This window comes from Oncorhynchus keta, chromosome 31 (assembly GCF_023373465.1).
Source record: "Oncorhynchus keta strain PuntledgeMale-10-30-2019 chromosome 31, Oket_V2, whole genome shotgun sequence".
Lineage (NCBI taxonomy): Eukaryota > Metazoa > Chordata > Actinopteri > Salmoniformes > Salmonidae > Oncorhynchus > Oncorhynchus keta.
This window is the reverse complement of record NC_068451.1, coordinates 2351991-2368180: the sequence shown is the minus strand read 5'-3', so window position 1 is coordinate 2368180 and position 16190 is coordinate 2351991. Positions and strand designations below refer to the sequence as shown.

The window sequence follows — 16190 nt, the reverse complement described above, 5'->3', positions numbered from 1 at the left end:
GTGTTTATAATATGAAACAGCTCCTCTGAAAATTACATCGAATCCATTTCCTTTTGTGACTCATTCAATCCTTTGAAGGTAATTATCTTTTGAAGGCAGTTGTGTGTTTGTGTGCGAGTGTTTGTGTGTGTTTTAATATGTGTATGTGTTTTAATACCTGCCAAAATGTCTGGTTCTTTAGCATAACATACTCAATAATTTGTTGAGCTGGTTTGTTGTTTTAGTGTATTGATCATGTCTCCTCTGACTGGTGGGTATTGTCTCTCTCTCTCTCTCTCTCTCTCTCTCTCTCTCTCTCTCTCCATCTCTCTCTCCTCTCTCTCTCTCTCTCTCTCTCTCCTCCATCTCTCTCTCTCTCCTCTCCATCTCTCTCTCTCTATCTCTCTCTCTCCATCTCTCCTCTCCCCCTCCATCTCTCTCCATCTCTCTCTCTCTCCTCCATCTCTCCATCTCTCTCCATCTCTCTCTCTCTATCTCTCTCTCTCCATCTCTCTCTCTCCCCCTCCATCTCTCTCTCTCTCTCTCTCTCTCTCTCTCTCTCTCTCTCTCTCTCTCTCTCTCTCTCTCTCTCTCTCTCTCTCTTCCTCAGAGGTTCCTCCAGTTCCTTGCCTCCAGGAACACCCTCTTCAACCTCAGTAACTTTCTCGACAAAACTGGCTCCCATGGTGAGTTAACACTTGCTCCAGCAGCCCCTTCCCTCGATGGGTTTACCAAACAACCAGCTCTGATGTCGAGTCAAGCTGTCACCCAGTGTGATCAGTGTAAAAACTGTGTCCATGGTGATTAATATGGGCTCCCATGGCCATGTAAACTGGTTTCTCGGGTGATGGAAATGGTACTCTGTGAAGTGTTGTTTCTATGGAGACGTGTAGGTGACATTGGCCTGTTGTTCCTCCCCCAGGCTACGACATGTCCACGTTTATCAGACGCTACAGCCGGTACCTCAACGAGAAGGCGTTCGCCTACAGACAGATGTCCTTCGACTTTGGCAGAGTGAAGAAGGGGTGTGTTGTCTCTCAATAACTCTGTCTATCCTCTCCATCAGTGCTGCTCTTCTCTTTATGGCTTTTTTAAAAGGACAATCAAGCTTCAAATAGAGCAAAACACACAGTCTAGCTGCAATATACAAGATATATTTTGACCCCTCACCCTCCCACCCCCTCAGAATCATATATACCGAACAAAAATATAAAAACGCAAGATGTAAAGTGTTGGTCCCCTGTTTCATGAGGTGAAATCAAATATTCCAGAAATGTTCCATATGCATAAAAAACATATTTCTCTCAAATTTTGTTCACAAATTTGTTTACATGCCTGTTAGTCAGCATTTCTCCTTTGCCAAATAATACATCCACCTGACATGTGTGGCATATCAAGAAGCTGATTAAACAGGATGGTCCTTACACAGGTGCACCACGTGCTGGGGACAATAAAAGGCCACTCTAAAATGTGCAGTTTTGTCACACAACACAATGCCACATATGTCTCAAGTTTTGAGGGAGTGTGCAATTGGCATGCTGACTGCAGGATCATCCAACAGAGCTATCGCCAGAACTGAATGTTAATTCCTCTACCATAAGCCGCCTCCAACGTCGTTTTAGAGAATTCGACAGTACGTCAAACCCGCCTCACAACCACAAACCACGTGTAACCTGGCCAGCCCAGGACCTCCACATCCGGCTTCTTCACCTGCAGGATTGTCTGAGACCAGCCACCCAGACAGCTGATGAAACTGAGGAGTAGTTCTGTCTGTAATAAAACCCTTTTTGGGGGGAAAACTCATTCTGATTGGCTGGGCCTGGCTCCAAAGTGCCCTCCGAGGCCCACCCATGCGCTCCTGCCCAGTCACATGAAATCCATAGATTAGGGCCTAATGAATTTATTTCAATTGAGTGATTTCCTTCAATCAAATCGAATCAAATCAAATTGTATTGGTCACATACACATGATTAGCAGATGTTAATGCGAGTGTAGCGAAATGCTTGTGCTTCTAGTTCCGACTATGCAGTAAAATCTAACAAGTAATCTTACAAATTCACAACAACTACCTTATACACACAAATAAACACAAATGTAAAGGGATGAAAAATAATCTGTACATATAAATATATGGATGAGCGACGTTTTCTTTTTGTAATCCGTGATTGACTGTAGACCATGCCACATACGCCTCGTGTTTGAGCCGTTGAATTGCGACTCTACTTTGTCTCTGTACTGATGCTTTGCTTGTTTGATTGCCTTGCGGAGGGAATAGCTGCGCTGTTTGTATTCGGTCGTGTTTCCAGTCGCCTTGCCATGACTAAAAGCGTTGGTTCGCACTTTCAGATTCGCGCGAATGCCGCCATCAATCCACGGTTTCTGGTTAGGGAAGGTTTTAATGGTCACAGAGGGAATGACATCTCCAATGCACTTGCTAATAAACTCGCTCACCGAGTCAGCGTATACGTCAATGTTATTGTCTGAGGCTATCCGGAACATATCCCAGTCCATGTGATCGAAGCCATCTTGAAGCGTGGAATCCGATTGGTCAGACCAGTGTTGTATTGACCTGAGCACTGGCGTTTCCTGTTTTAGTTTCTACACGGCTGTGGCTATAATCAAAGATAATTATCTTGGAAGATAATGCGTTGGCATTTGATTGTAAGGAAGTTTAGGTTGGGTGAACTGTAACTCAGTAAAATAGTTGCAATTGTTGCATGTTGGGTTTATATTTTTGTTCAGTATAAAAACATAGAAATAGATTCATATTCTATTTCTCAAAGAGACAACACTTGGCAGAATCACAGCCACCTGACCTGTCTGTCAGTCTCAGGGGTCAGTAGGTGGGAGTGATTCATCTTAAAGCCAGTCTGTTTCACAAGCATTCCCGGAAGTATTGCGATGCTGTGCCTCTGGGTTTAGAAACTCTGTGATTGCACTGTGGGTGAGGGCAGAGTGAGTGGGCTGTCCATGCCTGTGCCTGTACAGAAACCGACAGATGAATATAGACTACACAGTCTGAATACAGACAGTGAGCTATTACTTTAGGCTCCTGTCCAGACTGTTGTGTTTTGCTGGCAGAAACAAGGTCCCACAGCACAGTCTGTGCCAGCCATGCGACAAACAGACAGAACAGCCAGGTGTGCAGACAGAGCTCTGACCTAGTGTCTCATGTCATGTGTCTTACCTAAAGGAGCTAAGAAGCTGGATCTAAAGCTGTTGCTGTGTTAGTGTTGCATCACAAGGCCTTGGCCTTGGCAGATCTCTAGTGATAATATAATTGCAAATGCCACTTAGCAGAAGCCTTCATGCAAAGCCACTAACAATACAGTGAGTGTATAAGTCTTTAGTATGTGCATGTGATCCCCTGCAAGAATTGAATAATATATGCCATTTAGCCAAGGCAATTGACAGTATATTCATGCATCCATACATATGGGTGGTCCTGGGAATCAAACCCATAATCCTGGCGTTGCACGCACCATGCTGAGCCATACAGGACCATAGGACACTCCCTTTGTTTTGCTAGCGCCTGTCTACAGTACTTCCTTATAGATTCAGAGGTCTATATGTTATTTATCCCAATGTAGATAGTATTAAGTTTTTTTTCTTTTTCATTTTACCTTTAACTAGGCAAGTCAGTTAAGAACAAATTCTTATTTTCAATGACGGCCTAGGAACAGTGGGTTAACTGTGTTCAGGAGCAGAACAACAGATTTGTACCTTGTCAGCTCGGGGGTTTGAACTTGCAACCTTCCGGTTACTAGTCCAACTCTCTAACCACTAGGCTACCTCTCCTCTCATCTCATATTGCTGGAAAAATAAATGGCAGTACATTAATGTATGCTCCACAATGTTTTTAATGGATCTTACACCTATGTGTTCGTCAATAGACCTTCATTAGGGTTTAACTCATCATACTGTATCAAGAAAGATTTTTTGTATTGATCTGCTAATGGGAAATTTGACTACACCAGATAATACAAACACGTACCAATACACCCAGCACAGAAACAACAATGAAAATATAGACAACGTTTTTTTTAAAATCACATCATCAACACAAACAACTGGATTAAAAACTCGCCACAATATTTTTTTTAATGAACCTCAAACCAACATTCAGGGTTTTCTCGTACTCATACTGTACCATGTTGTTGCTCCTCTGTCTGTCTGTCTGTCTGTCTGTCTGTCTGTCTGTCTGTCTGTCTGTCTGTCTGTCTGTCTGTCTGTCTGTCTGTCTGTCTGTCTGTCTGTCTGTCTCAGAGCTGAGGGGGTGATGAGGACAATGCCCGTAGAGAAGCTGTTGAAAGGAATGCCCACTCTGCAGAGCCAGATAGACGCCCTGCTGGAGTTTGATGTGAGTATTATGATGATGATGAGAAGGATTTTTGTATCTGTTAGTAAGGGCATTTTTGTTTTTGCCTTTTTTTTTGTCACATTATATTTATTGTGATTGTTAGGCCACATTCTGTTATGCCCCATGCCTAAACATGATCCTAAACCAGAGCTCTCCAACCCTGTTCCTGGAGAGCTGCCCTCCTGTAGGTTTTGGCTCCGATCCCAGTTGTAACTAACCTGGTTCAGCTTATCAACCAGCTAATTATTAGAGTCAGGTGTGCTAGATTAGGGTTTTAGTGAAAACCTACAGAAGGATAGCTTTCCAGGAACAGGGTTGAGGAGCGCTGACCTAAACTACCTGGCAACTCAACCCAAATAGTATTGGTGTAAAGTACTTAAATAAAAATACTTCTAAATACTACTTAAGTAGTACTTTTACTTTTCCTCTTCTTATTTCCTAAAGAAAATAATATACCTTTTACTCCATACGTTTTCCCTGACACCCAAAAGTACTCCTTACATTTCGAATGCTTAGCAGCACAGGAAAAAGGTCCAATTCATGCACTTATCAGGAGAACATCCCTGCTCATCCCTACTGTCTCTGATCTGGCAGACTCATTAAACACACATGTTTAGTTTTTAAATTATGTTGGAGTGTAGTCCTGGCTATCCATCATTTTAAAAAACAAGACAATGTTATATTTAAAACCAAATACTTCAAAACTTTTACTCAAATATTTTTTACTGGGGGACTTTCACTTATACTAGAGTCATTTCCTATTAAGGTTTCTTTGCTTTTACTCAAGTTTGACAATTGGGTACTTTCTCCGCATATTAATTCAAATCTCCCATCCTCAGTGTGATCTAATCTCACCTTGTTTATCTATAGGTCCATCCCAATGAACTGACCAATGGGGTGATCAACGCGTGCTTCCTCCTGATGTTCAAAGACCTGATCAAGTTATATGCCTGCTACAATGACGGGATCATTAATGTATTAGGCAAGGCTCGACCGTTTTCTTCTACTTCCTGGGACAATAATCATGTCTTTTTATATTTGATGAAAATTACAGGTTTAATTTTATTCAAGCCATGGAAATAGATGTGGTCCTGTTCATTTGATGTAATATTAATGCCTCAATGGTTCTTTTGTAACAATAAACATGTTCATCCCCTTTTTCCTCACAGAGAAATTTTTCCAGATGAAGAGAGGACAGTGCAAAGACGGGCTGGAGATCTACAAGAGATTCTTGACACGGATGACCAGGGTTTCTGAGGTCTTCAAAATTGCTGAGGTAAAAGACAAACCCAACAATACACTTTACTGTTGAACAGTTCAATCCACAGCCAGTATGACAAGCATGGTATATGGAGGCTCAGCTGAAATGTCGACATCTTTTTTTACAGACCATAGGAATTGACAAAAATGATATCCCGGAGCTCACTCAGGTAAGGCCTGTTTGACCTTTTAAGCCTAATTTCCCAAATTTTCACTGGGATGATACACTTTCTCCTAATCTACTAACATTGTATTCACATTGTACTTACATTGTACCAGCATTGCATCTCAGTGTTATGGTTTTCTTTAACCTGGGGTAGTATGCGTTTTGGACATAGCCCACAACTTAGAAATCTCTTCTCTATCAGCATTGACCAATCCGAATATTGGTCCTTTTTTTGGACAAGCAGCCCTGGCCAATCACAGTCATGTACAGAGTTGACAGGTGATTGTCTACCTGACCAATGGTGAGCTTTTCATAGAATTGGGGCGTATCCCTTTGATCCGTTCTGTCCTCCATGAGCTGTGCTTCCCCTGGGATTTACAGCCACTCTGCCCCCCTCTCTTCTTACTTCCAGAGGTGCAGCTTGATCTTACAGGCTGAGAGTGTGAGTAGTGTGTCGTACATACAGCTTGCCTTTGGGTCATGGCTAGAAGGGATGCAGCTTTTGTCAAATTGACGTCAAAAGTAGATTTTTGTTGTTGTTGCTAAACCTAACCCTAACCCTTTTCCTAACCTTAACCTAATTATCCTAGCCTGCTGCGTAAGTTCTCCTAACCTTCTACAAAAAGTAAAATCTGACAAAAGCTGAATGCCGTCTAGTCAAAACCTCGCTTTTGGGGAGCAAAGCAGCCTATACGAAATTGAATAACAACACTGAACTCTCTTGAATCCATTGAACAGCAGATACTCTTGGATGAAGTTGGATGTCAACAGCCTGATCTCATAGACTAAACATAATTTAGTAAATGTTAATCCAGGACACCCAAAATATGTATCATATGTTACGTTTGGTATGATTAAATGAGGCAAAAATGAAAATACAGTGGTTGGTCGGTCGGGTAGGTCGGTCGGGTGGGTGGGTGGGTGGATGGACGGATGGGTGGATCGATGGATGGGTGGATATATAATGTGAATGTGTAGCAACCCAAAGGTTGCGCATTCGAATCTCATCACGGACAACTTTATAATGTTAGCTAATTAGCAACTTTGCAACTAATTACTACATTTGAGCTACTTTGCAACTACATAGCATGTTAGCTAACCCTTCCGCTTTAACATAACTTTTAACCCTAACCCCTAACTTCTAGCCTAACTAACATTAGTAACCTAGCTAAAGTTAGCATTAGCCACTAGCCACCTAGCTAACATTAGCCACAACTAATTGGAGTTTGTAACATATCATCCATTTTGCAAATTTGTGACATATTGTACGAATTGCAATTCGTAACATATTTTACACATTTAAATTTGTAACATATACAAATTGTAATTTGTAACATATCATATATGAAATGGATGACAGACATCCATACATACCATATGAAACATAACATATCATACTAATTGGAGTGTCCCTGATTTACTTTACTATGTTACGTCTACCTATGAGTCCAGGTTGATGTGATTGAGGAAACAGATTGGAGAAGTCGCAATACTATTTCGCTTATAGCTAAGATCTGAGCTAACATTGGTTTTAGCTCAACAATTTTATCGTAATTCACCAGAATGTTACTATAGAGTTTCCATAATGTCAAAATCACCTGAGATGGTATCTGAAATCTCATGGGCAGTATAAATCCCTCAAGTAAGGAGAAGATGGCGCCGACGGAGATGGCAGCATTGCGACTAGCTCTTAGAAAACTATGCAGTATTTTGTTTTTTTATGTACTATTTTTTACATTATTAGCACAGGAAATGTTTTGTGTCATGACATACAGCCGGGAACAACTATTGGATATTAGAGCGGCAGTACCTCACCAGAACTACCAGCATTACAACAAGGAATATGACTTCCCTGGAGCAGATCTTTTGTTCACTCTTCCCAGAGCAATTGAACTTATTCCAGAGGCTGACCCAAAACATCACCGGCGGAGGAGAGGCACTGCTGGTTCGACAAATCTGAGGAGTAGGCTGCCGAAGTTCTATCAACATATTGACTGTCCTGCTCGTGCTACTAAGACTCTCGACCATTGCTATTCAAACTTCCGGAATGCTTACAAGGCCCACCCCCGCTGCCCTTTTGGCAAATCTGACCACGACTCTATCTTGCTCCTCCCGTCCTATAGGCAGAAACTCAAACAGGAAGTGCCCATGCTTCGTACTATTCAACGCTGGTCTGACTAATCGGAACCCATGCCTTTTGATAATGTGGACTGGGATATGTTCCAGGTGGTTTTTGCGAAAATAATCTAGATGCATACATGGACACGGTGACTGAGTTCATAAGGAAGTGTATAGGAGATGTAGTACCCACTGTGACTATTGACACTTACCCTAACCAGAAACCATGGATAGATGGTAGCATTCACGTGAAACTGAAACCATGGAAACCATGGAAAGACGACTGGTAATGTGTCCGAATATAAACAGTGTAGTTATTTACTCCCCAAGACAATCAAACAAGCTAAACGTCAGTATAGAAATAAAGTGGAGTCAAAATTCAACGGCTCAGACACGAGACATATGTGGCAGGGACTACAGACAATCACGGACTACAAAAGGAAAACCAGCCAGGTCGCTGAGAGCAGGCTAAACACATTCTTCACACGCTTTGAGGATAACACAGTGCCACCGACACGGCCCACTACCAAGGACTGTGGGCTCTCCTTCTCCATGGCCGACGTGAGTAAAGCGTTTAAACGTGTTAACCCTCGCAAGGCTGAAGGCCCAGACGGCATCCCTAGCTGTGTTCTCAGAGTGTGCACAGGCCAGCTGACTGGTGTGTTTACGGGCATATTCAATCTCTCCCTATCTGTGCCCACATGCTTCAAGAAGGCCACCATTGTTCCTGTACCCAAGAAGGCAAAGGTAACTGAACGACTATCGCCCCGTAGCACTCACCTCTGTCATCATGAAGTGCTTTGAGAGACTAGTCAAGGACCATATCCCCTCTACCTTACCTGCCACCGTAGACCCACTTCAATTTGCTTACCGCCCCAATAGATCCACAGATGATGCAATCGCCATCATTCTGCACACTGCCCTATCCCATCTGGACAAGAGGAATACCTATGGAAGAATACTGTTTATTGACTACAGCTCAGCATTCATCACCATAGTACCCTCCAAGCTTATCATTAAGCTCGAGGTCCTCGGTCTGAACCCCGCCCCGTCAACTGGGTCCTGGACTTCCTGACGAGCCGCCCCCAGGTGGTGAAGATAGGAAACATCACCTCCACTCTGCTGATCCTCAACACTGGGGCCCCACAAGGGTGCATGCTCAGCCCCCTCCTGTACTCCCTGTTCACCCATGACTGCGTGCCCAAGCACACCTCCAACTCAATCATCAAGTTTGCAGACGACACAACAGTAGTAGGCTTGATTACCAGTGATGACGAGACAGCCTACGGGGAGGAGGTGAGGGCTCTGGGAGTGTGGTGACTGGAAAACAACCTCTCACTCAATGTCAATAAAACAAAGGAGATGATCGTAGACGTCAGGCAACAGCAGAGGGTGCACCCCCCTATCTACATCAATCGGACTGCAGTGGAGAAGGTGGAAAGCTTAAAAGTTCCTTGGGGTACGCATCACTGACAAGCTAAAATGGACCATCCAAACAGTGGTGGTGTGGTGATGAAGGCGCAACAGAGCATCTTCAATCTCAGGCGGCTAAATAAATTTGGCTTGACACCTAAAACCCTCACACATTTTTACAGATGCACAATTTAAAGCATCCTGTCGGGCTGTATCACCGCCTGGTGCGGCAACTGCACCGCCCGCAACCGCAAGGCTCTCCACAGGGTAGTTCAGTCTGCCCAATGCATTACCGAGGGCAAACTACACACCCTCCAGGACACCTACAGCACCTGATGTCACAGGAAGGCCAAAAAGATCATCAAGAATATCAACCACCCAAGCCACTGCCTGTTCACCCTGCTATCATCCAGAAGACGCGGTCAGTACAGGTGCATCAAAGCTGGGACCGAGAGACTGAAAAACAGCTTATATCTCAAGGCCATCAGACTGTTAAACAGCCATCACTAGCACATTAGAGGCTGCTGCCTATAGGCATAGACTAGGAATCACTGGCCACTTTAAGGAATGGAACGCTTGTCACTTTAATAATATTTACATATCTGGCATTACTCATCTCATATGTATATACTGTTTCCTATACTATTCTACAGTATCTTAGTCCCTTAATGTTTACATATCTGGCATTACTTATCTCATATGTATATACTGTTTTCTATACTATTCTACGGTATCTCATTCACTTAATAATGTTTACATATCTTGCATTACTCATCTCATTTGTATGTACTGTTTTCTATGTTATTCTACTGTATCTTAGTCTGTTCCGCTCTGACATCACTTGTCCATATGTATATAGTCTTAATTCATTCCTACTTAGATTTGTGTGTATTGGTATATGTTGCGTAATTTGATTGATATTTCTTGTTAGATATTACTGCACTGTTAGAGCTAAAAGAACAAGCATTTCGCTACACCCGCAATAACATCTGCTAATCATGTTTATGTGACCAATAAAATTTGATTTGTTTCGTAGCTTACTAGGTGTCCCAACCACTCCCTAACCCTTCCTTTTGGCCCTATAAAGCTTTAATGTTTGCATATCTGAAGCTCAACCCCCACACTGCTTTTACCTTTTCAGACCCATCAGATCTCCAAACATCAAAGGGGTTGAGGCCAAGGGGAAGGGGTACACTCTCCCTCATCAACATTATGTCGAAAAAAATCACAGCCTTGGGCAGGTGCAGATCTGCAGGGGGTTTGACCACACTAACATGCATGATTGGTTGGACTACTAGCCAACCGAGAGGGTGGTGGGATGTGAAATGGGGGGTTGGGCTTACTGTCATGTCATGGTATTACTCTAAAGAGGAGCTGGTTAAAGCATGGTAATGATACATTGAATCATGACTGTGAGTTTGGGGGAGTTGTTGAGCATGGATTAGGGTTGAAAGCCATGTGTGTGTGGTTGGATGTTAATGGAGTCCATTGGCTAACTAACAGATTAACTGGTTAGCATTATGTCACAGTTTGGACATTCTGGTTGCTCCTTATTGTGTAGAGAGATTCCTGTCATATTCCTTGCACTATTACTATTACTAGTTGTTTAATAATAATAATATTATTATTATTATTATTATTATATATTTACTAGTTGTTTATAAACTGTCAAATGAAATGACTGGCTCATAGACCAATCTATGTGTCTCCATGTATGTTTGTATGCATGTGGTGGAGAGGCAAACTAGAAAGCCTACATAGACTGTGTCTAGACTTGGCTCCTTCTTAGGCAGTAACCTTTAAGGCTCTTTCTTAGGCAGTATCGTTTTAGGGATGCTGTCCTGGCCTAGAGGTGTGACTGATTAGACTCCAAGTGCCAGTGCTTAGGCAGCTGAGTCAAGGGACACTCCACAATAAATTCGACTGAATTCTCTGTCCCATGAGTCACCATTTGGGCAGCTAAGCGACCTGGTGACTTAGCGGTAGCTATTCGAGATCGAATAAGAAAGCCATATAATTAGTTGTGCGAAATGAAAACAAATCATGTTGTTTCACCGGATGTTATTATATTTCTCTTATTACTTGGATTTACCTGAAATCCTTAAGCGTGTGTATTGTATTATTCTCTGTTGTAAGGAAACAGCAGCCTCTTATCTATGACGGATAGACCGATATGTCAATTCCAGGTGGATCTTGATGATCCCACAGTGCTGTAGGGAATACAAAAGCATTGGAACGGTGTGAAGCAGGGAAATAACATATTTGCACCCGTCTACTATGTTTGTGGCTGTGCTGGTCTGTAATAGCATCTAAATAGATTGTATTAGCGTCTAATCATCAGATCTCTTAACCCCTCTTTGGAGTGCATCGTTTGGCAGAGGCAAATGCTCAGTAACAATCTACATTACGGCCATCGTCATAATGCATTCATGACATATATACATGCACATTATACGCGTACTGTAGGCTGAACAGAATCTAGGAGATTCTAGGAGAAAACTGTTCCAATTCATATAGTCGTTATTTTCCTTTGATTGCTCAGTGAAGATGCTTAGAAAGTCATTACAGCGATATCACTGCCAACAGTGTAGAGCAGACCCTCCCTAAAATGTACCTAAATGTTCCCTGAACAGCTTGAGACACCTGTTTAATACAAGGACCCCTGTGGGTCTGTACGTGGCCCAATTGGCCTCTGGATGTGATGGAACTGTCACTCCTCCCTCTGGAAGCTCTGTGACAGTCAATCACACACCTGGGTTGTTTTCAATAGGCACGAAATGGAAGAAAACTGTCCAAAACTAAGTTAAATTGGGAGGTGTTATCTGAATGTGTCTGATAAGAAACGCTGGTTTTTCGTTGTTTTGCTACGGTGTGACCTAATAAAAATAGAGAGGTCAGAGTAGACACACTACTACTGGTACTTCGTTCTGAAATGGGCCGTCCTCTTTCATATTGAAAAGGCCTCCGAGGCCTCTTTACATTTCAGGCACAATTACCTAGAATACCAAGACATTTATTGGGTTATCAGAGGAAGTAGACCAAGGTAAATGGGCAGGAAAACAATAGTGATTGAAGAGGGAAGTGTGTGAGATTTAGCTGGCCCATTTAGCTGTGACAGCGTACACGTGGCTTTGCTAGATGCTAACTGCTTAGCCTATCAGGTGTACTGCCATCTGTGGCTGTGCAGCATGTTTTGCTATGATGTGTAAGTTTGAGAATGCAGTATAGCTGCATTGATGGAAGCCTTGTTCTTTAACATACTCATGAGTAGTTTACTACAGTTAAATTATGAATGGACTGAACTGCTTTGTGAAAGACATTTTGAAGTGGCACACAATTAGCATTGTTTTCCTATTGTAGGAATTGGAATTGCCCCATTGCCCCAATGTGATCATTCTATATGTCCCGTTAGTCCCGATGTGATAATTCTGTGTCCACTGTTAGGCCCAGTGTACCCTGTTAGCTCCAATGTGATAATTCTGTGTCCACTGTTAGGCCCAGTGTACCCTGTTAGCTCCAATATGATAAGTCTGTGTCCACTGTTAGGCCCAGTGTACCCTGTTAGCTCCAATATGATAAGTCTGTGTCCACTGTTAGGCCCAGTGTACCCTGTTAGCTCCAATGTGATATTTCTGTGTCCACTGTTAGGCCCAGTGTACCCTGTTAGCTCCAATGTGATAATTCTGTGTCCACTATTAGGCCCAGTGTACCCTGTTAGCTCCAATGTGATAATTCTGTGTCCACTGTTAGGCCCAGTGTACCCTGTTAGCTCCAATGTGATAATTCTGTGTCCACTATTAGGCCCAGTGTACCCTGTTAGCTCCAATGTGATAATTCTGTGTCCACTGTTAGGCCCAGTGTACCCTGTTAGCTCCAATGTGATAATTCTGTGTCCACTGTTAGGCCCAGTGTACCCTGTTAGCTCCAATGTGATAATTCTGTGTCCACTATTAGGCCCAGTGTACCCTGTTAGCTCCAATGTGATAATTCTGTGTCCACTGTTAGGCCCAGTGTACCCTGTTAGCTCCAATGTGATAATTCATTGTATATCCCCTGATAGCTCCAATGTGATAATTCTGTGTCCACTGTTAGACCCAGTGTACCCTGTTAGCTCCAATGGGATAATTATTTCTATATCCCCTGATAGCCCCAATGTGATAATTCTTTGTGTGTACTCTGTTAGCCCCAATGTGACCATTCTCTGTGTTCCCTGTTAGTCCTGGTGTGACCAATCTCTGTCTTCCCCTGTATCCCCAATGTGACTACTCTCTATGTTTCCTGTTAGCCCCAATGTGACCATTCTCTGTGTTCCCTATTTGCCCCAATGTGACCATTCTCTTTATTTACATTTACATTATTCCCTGTTAGCCCCAATGTGACCATTCTCTTTGTTCCCTATTAGCCCCAATGTGACCATTCTCTGTGTTCCCTATTAGCCCCAATGTGACCATTCTCTTTATTCCCTGTTAGCCCCAATGTGACCATTCTCTTTATTCCCTGTTAGCCCCAATGTGACCATTCTCTTTATTCCCTATTAGCCCCAATGTGACCATTCTCTTTATTCCCTGTTAGCCCCAATGTGACCATTCTCTTTGTTCCCTGTTAGCCCCAATGTGACCATTCTCTTTATTCCCTGTTAGCCCCAATGTGACCATTCTCTTTATTCCCTATTAGATCTAATGTGACCATTCTCTTTATTCCCTGTTAGCCCCAATGTGACCATTCTCTTTATTCCCTGTTAGCCCCAATGTGACCATTCTCTTTATTCCCTGTTAGACCCAATGTGACCATTCTCTTTATTCCCTGTTAGCCCCAATGTGACCATTCTCTTTATTCCCTGTTAGACCCAATGTGACCATTCTCTTTATTCCCTGTTAGCCCCAATGTGACCATTCTCTTTATTTCCTGTTAGCCCCAATGTGACCATTCTCTTTATTCCCTGTTAGCCCCAATGTGACCATTCTCTTTATTCCCTGTTAGCCCCAATGTGACCATTCTCTTTATTCCCTGTTAGCCCCAATGTGACCATTCTCTTTATTTCCTGTTAGCCCCAATGTGACCATTCTCTTTATTCCCTGTTAGCCCCAATGTGACCATTCTCTTTATTCTCTGTTAGCCCCAATGTGACCATTCTCTTTATTCCCTGTTAGCCCCAATGTGACCATTCTCTGTGTTCCCTATTAGATCCAATGTGACCATTCTCTATATTCCCTCTTAGCCCCAATGTGACCATTCTCTGTCCCCTGTTGGGCCCAATGTGAGCATTCTTTGTGTCAGACCTCCTCTGGCTCTTCTTCTCATCCCTCTATGTTTCCTTCCAGACCCTTTATCAAGTCAAGTGTCATCACCTGTCAAGAGCTCCCCTGATACTCTGTGTGCCCTGACATAAATGTTCCCCTGTGTCTTCATGTTTTACCGTTGAACATTTCCCCAGGGTCCTCCAGAGACCTGGAAAGTTACTGGGTGTGCAGGCTTTTGTTCCAGCCCAGCACCATCACACCAGTAGTACAAATAATCAACTAATTATGGTATTTTCCAATCTAAGCCTACTGGACTGGAATAAAAGCCGGCACCGCCAGTAGCTCTCTTGGTTCAAAGTTGGAGACCCCTGCTCATAACCTATGTGTCTGATCCATGTACTGCACGGTATACCATAGCCCTGTGGCGCCTGTAGTAAGTAATATGTTGCCCATCTCTTCTCGTTCTCCAGGCCCCTGAGAGTCTCCTGCAGTCCCTGGAGACTCACCTAAACACTCTGGAGGGGAAGAAGCCGTAAGTACCAACCACACTCTCCACCAACCACACTTGAATCCTTACCCCATGGGCGTCTTTGTAACCAGGGCTACTTGGGAGTGGGACAACTTTACTTCCTATTTACTTCACATTTGAGAATTCAGCAATCTCAGTACAGTACATATGCATGCACGCACATACGTTGGGTTTTAAAAAGTCTGTGGAGTAAATAAATAAATAACACACACCCTAAAGGTGAAACAGAAGGTCATACTGGGGGTGGCAGGTAGCCTAACGGTTAAGAGCGGTTAAGAGCATTGAGCCAGTAACCGAAAGGTCTCTGGTTCAAATCCCTGAGCCGACTAGGTGAGAAATCTTAACCCTAATTGCTCCTGTAAGTAGCTCTGGATGAGTGCATCTGTTAAATGCCTGAAATGGAAACCGTCTGCCTCCTTTTGCTGTGGATTTATTTTACCAACACTTCGGCTGAAGAGCCTCCGTCAGTGTGTGAAAATAGTCTGTGACCATCCAGTGAACCCAAATTAGAACTGTGCTTGACCCTGATGTCCCATAGGCTTTAATTATGCGCAGCCTCTCTCAATTAACATCATTCGTACATCCAGTGTATGCCCTCTAGATTGTGTGATTTTTATGGGCAGTGATTGGACTGAAGCTGTCATCACCAGACTGTCTGTCGTGTGTTCTCGACAGGACCGTAGTAGGACAACGATACAAGATAGTATATTTGTGTGTGTGGTGGGTGGGGGGGGGGCATCATCAGATCGGATGTATGGAAAGAAACTTAGCAGATGAAATCTTAGCAAAATGCCAGTGATTGTCAATGTGTGTTACAGAGAGGATGTTCACAGAGACGATGTGTGAGTATTTTGCTGGATCTCCTACAGAATGAGTTGACGTGGAGGGCCGGGTCATTATTTGCTGTTGTCTTGTATTGAAGTGAATGAAACTGTAAAAAAAAAAAAAAAAAAAATCCCCATTTGTTTTTGTGACATTCACATGAGGATTCTATGGAATTGACATTTGAACCTCCAGTTTAAAGTCATGTTTCGACAGTGTTGTGAAGTTCAAATGGGATTCTATAGAATTTATGTGCATTTGGCATAGTTGTGATTTTTCAGTGTCTCTCCTGAGTTTTGCCTC

General features: G+C 43.0%; 1 protein-coding gene across 1 annotated transcript in view; it reads left to right on the top strand.

The window, feature by feature from the left end:
* Window positions 1–15928, top strand: part of LOC118364202 (clathrin coat assembly protein AP180-like) — a 48807-nt gene extending 32879 nt beyond the window's left edge. Inside the window, exons 4-11 of the mRNA XM_035745528.2 lie at window positions 590–665; window positions 902–1004; window positions 4246–4339; window positions 5210–5321; window positions 5509–5615; window positions 5728–5769; window positions 15007–15068; window positions 15884–15928. Of these exons, the coding sequence (XP_035601421.2) occupies window positions 590–665; window positions 902–1004; window positions 4246–4339; window positions 5210–5321; window positions 5509–5615; window positions 5728–5769; window positions 15007–15068; window positions 15884–15911 (624 nt within the window). The 3' untranslated portion in view covers window positions 15912–15928. The remainder of the gene's footprint in view (window positions 1–589; window positions 666–901; window positions 1005–4245; window positions 4340–5209; window positions 5322–5508; window positions 5616–5727; window positions 5770–15006; window positions 15069–15883) is intronic.
* The last annotated feature ends 262 nt before the right edge of the window (window positions 15929–16190 follow it).